At 45.3% G+C, this 6,654-nt stretch overlaps 1 protein-coding gene across 5 annotated transcripts; it reads right to left on the bottom strand.

Annotated features, from left to right (window-relative positions):
- Window positions 1–211: 211 nt before the first annotated feature.
- On the bottom strand, window positions 212–4,752 carry LOC119391001 (uncharacterized). 5 transcript variants are annotated; one of them, XR_005183556.2, is made up of 4 exons: window positions 4,317–4,471; window positions 2,670–2,796; window positions 2,369–2,506; window positions 212–1,700 (listed from the first exon to the last, which is right to left on the bottom strand). XR_005183556.2 is itself a non-coding variant. In XM_037658708.2 (4 exons), the coding sequence occupies exons 1-4, from the start codon at window positions 4,496–4,498 to the stop codon at window positions 846–848; spliced, it is 1,128 nt and encodes a 375-aa protein (XP_037514636.1). In that variant the 5' UTR covers window positions 4,499–4,752; the 3' UTR covers window positions 212–845. The 5 variants fall into 5 exon arrangements, 4 of the variants coding, with proteins under 4 accessions (XP_037514636.1, XP_037514635.1, XP_037514637.1 ...); XM_037658708.2 differs by lacking the exon at window positions 4,317–4,471 and adding an exon at window positions 4,491–4,752; XM_037658707.2 differs by lacking the exon at window positions 4,317–4,471 and adding an exon at window positions 4,491–4,752 and having other exon boundaries at window positions 2,695–2,796.
- Between the last annotated feature and the right edge of the window lie 1,902 nt (window positions 4,753–6,654).

The following is a 6,654-nucleotide window of genomic DNA, read 5'->3' as shown; positions in this document are numbered from 1 at the left end:
GAACAGACGACGTCCGCCGATGAATCGCCGTCGCACTTTCTCGCTACCGATAGGCCTAGACGTCACGAGCCTCTGGGGAGAGCGCGTTTTGCTGTCGAGCCGACTTGCAGAACAGAAGTAGAGTGTAACAGAAGCTGCGTCGGCACCGTGCATGGCATCGTGGGTTACTCGGAACGCACGCGCGAGCGCTATTTATTCAGAGGAATAATTCTTGGTCCATGATTGCGACTTTATTGGCAGCCCCAAGATCGAGCTGCACATGTTCTGACGCGCCGGCGGTGCGATTGCCGGTGATAGGCGCCCCCAAACCCGAGACTTTGGTGCAGTTTGGCGCAAATTTCGTCGATATTATCAGGATGGCGCAGTAAACACAATTTGGCGCACTTTGGCGCAGTTGGCGCAGGAGTGGAATCACTGCTCATTGTTGCACTCAGATTCATAGGTGCTAAAGTTTTCAGAAAGGAACGGTTGACAAGTACTTGCATAAAACATGGAGCAGTAATTAACTGGCAAAAATATTGCATTTCATGGACTTGTTGACCTCGGTGGTACAGTGGTTACTGTGCTTGGCTGCTGACCTGTAGGTCGCGAGCTCTATCTCGGACATGGCAGTTGCATTTCAATGGAGGCAAAATGCTGAAGGCCCGTGTACTGTGCAATATTGGTGCATGGTAAGGCACCCCAGTTGGTTGAATTTACTTGGAGCCTTCCACTACGGTGTGCCTCTTAATCATACTGTGACTTTAGCACGTACAACCACAGATGATATTACATTTCCTGGCCTTCACATAGCGGTTCCAAGAATTACTCTAGGCAAAACAATGTCTCTCACAAAAGCTTCCAAGCTATCTTTGTGCGTTTCCATAAAACTTTCGTCTCTTTCTACTACTACCAGGTGCCCGCCGCCCTCGACATGAAGGTAGAAGTAGCATTTTTTTTATGTTGTCCAGGTTTAGATGAAGCTGAGCTTGCACCTGGTAGTAGTAGGCATGGCTTTCTTTCAACGTCCCATTGGCTGTAAGGCAGAACCCCTTCCTCTTCTGACCTTCGGCTACCAAATCTTGGGGACTGCAGTCTCTCAAGCTGAAGAGACACTTCACTTCAACTAGTGCAGGGTCATGGCAGTCGCATAAGAAAATGCCATCTGGGCTGCAGCCGAGGAGTGGATAATTTGGGTGTACCATTAGGCCACATGCTTCAATGCGTGCATTAGTATGCGTTGTCTGCAGGTGTTCAAGTAGCCGCTCCTTGGCCACCGGCTCATTGGCTACACCATACAAAACGGCGGGCACGTTTAATGGGCGCAGGCTCATGATCTTGTTGAATAGAGTCGTGCAGCGCACTCTTTTCGAACGACACACATCTTTGAAGATTGATGCAGTTACCCTGCCTTTTCTATGCTGGTGCCACAGGGGATTGTTTGCCTGCGTTCTTGTTGAACATTCAATTCTCCTTGCCTCAGCCTCTGTTATCATGAATTTGTCTACTACGTCGGCTGCCAAGGCACCCACATTTTCATTTTTAAAACCTTTTGAATTGAGAAGCCTAGAGGTATACGCAGACAATGGTGCCTCGAGAGTTATATCTAGAGTTGCTGTAGGAGAATTGTGCAGGACAGTGGCATCTTGCGGTACTGTGGCAGCAGGAACCACTCCTGCCTGGGGGGTCGTTAGTGTGAAAACCCTGGATGAAGGTGCAACCTGCAGAGGAAAACCAAGAATTGCAGGCATTGAAGTGCTATGAGACAAATGTTAAACCTTTCACCACTAATCCCGAAATAACTCTGGCGATGACACTCGTTTTGCCTCATTAAATCACTCCCTGCCACTCACGAGACAACTCTTGTAAAAGAAAACAATGCTGGTGTGTCCCGCCATCTATAGAGGGAACATATACAAAATATAACTCTTAGTGGAATTTTCGACAATAGATGAAGCGCATGCTTCCACACCAGTGTCGGTTGAGTCTCATCGCCAGCATCTCAGCATGGTGAGTCAGCATGCCACGTGCGTGCGTAATTTGGAAAACGAAGAAATGCAGGAGCTCTTGATGAATTTGGACTCCGAATAAAATGGATTAGTGGCTTAGCCACTGTGAATTAATGGCTAATTATATTATTTGCCTAATTAGTTCTGTGCTTGCAATTTTCTTGTACTCGTTAATTTGCTTGTAACGAGTAATGCTTTTTATTTGTCAAGATAATCCTCAGTAAAAATGTTTACAAGTCCTGAAAAGCACCCTACTGCATTGCTAACAAAAAATTTCCACATACCATGCAAAAAAAAAAAAAAAACCCGGCAGACAGGGCAGAGCAGTGCCTAAAAAAACCAGCAATGAAATGGTTCAAGTGCACTGTTATATGTTTCACCTGCTGCAGGCTTTCCAGGAAGCCTTTTACGTCAGGGATCCCTTTCAGGTTAACTGGTCCACGCTCTTTCGTCACTGTTGCCGTTGGCCCATAACGATGCCGCTGATAGGATATCTTTTTGGCTGGCTTAGATGGGATCTGCAGAAGAAATTAGAATATATAAAACTGAACTGGCATGTTTGTTGGCACTGTTATGTTATAATGGCGCATCCCATCCGTCAATGTGCTGAAACTCCTGGCTTGCACTATTTTAAAGTAGGGCTGCGAAGCTAAAACCTACGTTGTCTCATTTTGCTATTACCTTCTTTAGGCGAAGCTGCACCCACCGGCATGGCAGATCCGTTGGAGCGGGATGTCCAGTGCTGACCTGGGTCCAAAAGTCGACAGCAAAGCAAACTGCAGCACTGTGACTGCAGACCCGCCCCAACCTGGAAAAAGAAAAAGCTTTTGCATTGCATGGCTGCTTAAGGTGTCTTGTCATAAGTTTGTTCAAAGAATGGGAGCAGATACTGGATTTTAACAATGGTATCGAAGAAAAAGAAGGCAGATTCAGTAGCTTTGCTGCCCATGACAAAAGTGAGAAAAGCAGTGCACACTGCCAGCATGTGGAAACAAGGAGGAAAGAGAAGTGGTTAATGACCAGGAAGGCTGGTGTCTCCTTCAACCATGGAAGAGGCAAACTAAGGCGGATATGAGCTGGAATGAAGCAGCAGTAGCTCCAATATTCGTCTAACCTGCTCTACCGGACAAGAGTGCCTATAAAAACAGCCTTATTCTGTGCTCTGAGGGCAACTCCATGGCCAATATGGCTGCAGCAGTGAAGCACGAACTCTCGTGCTCCACTGTTCTCCACATACTCTCCACAAACTATAAAATTAGGACTTGTTGGTGCAGTGCGCATGCTCAGTTAGTGATCTTGAAAAGATGCCAAAGCAAATGTAGGACCAACACCTATTTGGTCTACCCAGAAGGTGCCTTGAATTTGGTGTATGGTGTTCTTTCTTCCTGTAAAGTGCTTGAAATGTGTATGTATATGGACCAACACATATTTGGTCTACATAAAAGGTGCCTTGAATTTGGTGTATAGTGTTATTTCTTCCTGTAAAGTGCTTGAAATACGTATGTGCTCAGTTTGCTGTAAGCCCTGTTCATGTCCTAGTCACATGCGTCAGGAATTGCAACAAAATATTTGGCAAGCCAGCAACGATTTATTCACTGCAGTGTTTGAGCCATGTGGAACTTAAATTCCGGCAAGTTAGATATTGTTGCAGAAAAGGCAGGATCTGTCCGAGACATGAGGAACTTTCCAATTTCTTATGCGATAAAAAAGTTGCTGTAGTGATCACGCATGCAAAGTACACAGTAGTGGGCATGATGAGTGCAACTGAACTAGGAAAATGAGTAAATAGTAGAGATTGTACAGTTGAAACTTTGGCGTGGGGAGAGGAGAACAGCACTGCTGCAGAAGTTTAGATTGATAGCGAAAGGATTTCGGAAGTGCAAGCCCATATGATGTTGAGATTGGGGAGCAATTTGCATTTTGTCTCGGCAACTACTTTGACAGATGGATAGGCATGTCTAATGGAGTAGCTCTTGCGCTAATATCCAAACCTTCCACTTGTGTCCCGCAAAGAAAAATTCCAGCCATTAACATTATAGTTTCCAACCTCTAGCAAACAACTAGTACATGCTCATGATGGTCGATACGGCCAAAAGATTTTCAGATGCCATCCCTCCAAGGACTATCCATCCAGTGGAGCTGAAGCAGATACTGAGAAAAGCATGACCATTGGCCAAAGATGGGTGCGACTTAACGACCGAGATAAATTGACTTATGTCCATCTGACTGTTGTTTAGAAGACTTTATATATGGGTTGGTTGTTCAATGGCTCATTGAAAACAATTATACGAAAAATGTGTAAAAAAAGACACGGTAATACATACTGACCATAATGTGTGTACACAGTTCTTTAGTCTTCTCGCTTCACTCAACGTATCTTAAATTTATATATGTGTTTGGTCTGCCATTATCCATGTCTTTGTCTAATTCTTCAGGAGCAGTGACACCGGTGCAAAAATAAACATTGCAAATAGCACTGTAGTCAGCGTTTTTTTTTCTTACCCCGCCATGCACGAACACCTGGCATCTTCGATTTCGCCCTTGTCCGTCACTGCAATCCAACATTCATACAGAGGCCCGGACCTCTGCGATGGGCTCACATAGCCTTTTAAAACGCGCAGTCCCGGTTGTGGGACTGCTGTCTTAATATCGTGGACTTTACCTGCAGAAGTGCATTTTTTAGGCAACACGCGTTAACACCATGAGTATAAACGACGTGAAGTCATGAATTCATAAAATGTTTTTGTAATAAGAAGCACAAAGTGCAGTCGTTACATCCTAATGCAGCTTTTTGGTAGACTGTCGAGACAGCATGCTACATAACAGATTTGACATACTGGTAAGCGTCCAGCGCACGGAAGGCATTGGCAGCTGCACCATCGTGGCTATCCTTTTGCACGAAATATTGGCATATGGCTGCGTAGTTGATCTGCGGCCACAGATGTTCCCCTTGCTCATAGTGGAGATTTCACCCAGTGTCCAGGTCGAAGGTTCTTGGAAAAGAAAAACAAAAAATAAACGATAATTTAAATGGGCAATTCATTAGTTTTGACATATTCCTACATGCAAAGTTGTGCTGACTTAGCCGAGAAAGTGCAATTGCCTGGCTAGTTAGCTCACAACTGCAAAAAGCCAGATGCTGTCGTTAGGTAAACAAGAAAAAGCGCACTATTCTACTTAAATAACAGCTACAATGTATTATTGGTGATTTCAAGTGTTTCTCCAAGCATTTATTTTGTACTAATCAATTTATTCATACCTTATCTGCAAAAACTAGAAGCAGCGCGAAAAAAACGACGACAAAAATAGGAACACACACAACAGGACTGTTCCTATTTTTGTCGTCGTTTTTTTCGCGCTGCTTCTAGTTTTCGCATCATGAACCGACTCGCCCAAACCTACAAGTTGTTGCTAATACCTTATCTGGTGCACATGCGAGCAGAACAGGCAGTTACGCATAAGAAACACGGCGCCTGACGATGAGGTGAGCGTCATCTCGGCCAGCCTGCTCGCCAACGCGATGCAAATACGTAAACGCCCAACAAGCTTGACTTCTCTAAAAAAAAAATACCGCGGACAGATTTGGCTTTTAAAGCCTTTACAGCACTGCATTCCAATCGGATTCGCGAACGGACGATTGAACGTTTTGCCAGGCTGCCGCAGCTGCACACGTTGTTTTGGTAACATAGGATAACCCTTGCACACGGTGAATGTTGATACGAGCTATTATACCCTGCAATATGAGACGACGACAGAGCAGTACAACTACGAGTGCAAAAACAGCTGAGCGCCGTGACAGAAGAAAAGCCGCAAAAATAAACACGTTAGCGGCCGTCCTGCGTTAATATGTACATGACTAAGAACTTACAAAATCACAATTGTAGTTAAACTAGTAGAAAGACGTAACAACCAAGGCCACGCCGCTTATCATTCGAGAAAGACAGAATCGTGACAGCACGTACAGTCCGTCGTTTGTCACTTCGAACAAAAATGTTATTTGGCAATGACAGCACATGCTTACCTGTTGTGGTCAGTCCTAGGTGCGGCCATGGTAGCGTCCACTAGGAATTCGCAGCATACGCGATGGGTTGCGATGAAGAAAGCGCACGTAGACCTTGCGACAGCGACACTGATAACTCGGATGGCTCAGAAACGACGCCGCCGACGGAGAGCCGTTGAACCGGAAGCTGGTGCAGACCGTGCGCATCCCATGAGCCTTTGCGAGATTACGCCTCACCCATTCTCCGAGAGTATGCGGTGAAGCGGGTAAATGAAAAGGAAAAAAAAAAGGCCGAATTCTCGGAACGTCCCTCTTGGGGTTTGTGCGTGTTTGTCTCCGCGCACGGGCTACCAGGAAAGAAAGCGAGGGGTGTGCAATGACAGACAAAAGAAAGCAGATAAACGGACAGTGCACGAGAGAACTGGGCAGACGTGCGTGGGTGAGGTTCTTTTTCTTCTTTTTTGCAATAAAATAGAGTTTTTCAGAAGTGCTGCGCTTGTTGGTATAAGTCCACCGCAATCGCAAAGAAAGTAAAGTGGACGAAAATATAACTTGCCGCTGGCAGTTAGGAATGACACGAAAACTGTTTTGTACCTGCTGCGTGTTCATATCTGTCATTGCTAATAAACTGAACACTACAATGCCTGCCTCTCTTTTCTCCTTTGT

Source organism: Rhipicephalus sanguineus, chromosome 4 (assembly GCF_013339695.2).
Source record: "Rhipicephalus sanguineus isolate Rsan-2018 chromosome 4, BIME_Rsan_1.4, whole genome shotgun sequence".
In the NCBI taxonomy this organism is placed as follows: domain Eukaryota; kingdom Metazoa; phylum Arthropoda; class Arachnida; order Ixodida; family Ixodidae; genus Rhipicephalus; species Rhipicephalus sanguineus.
This window is presented reverse-complemented; position numbering and strand designations above follow the sequence as displayed.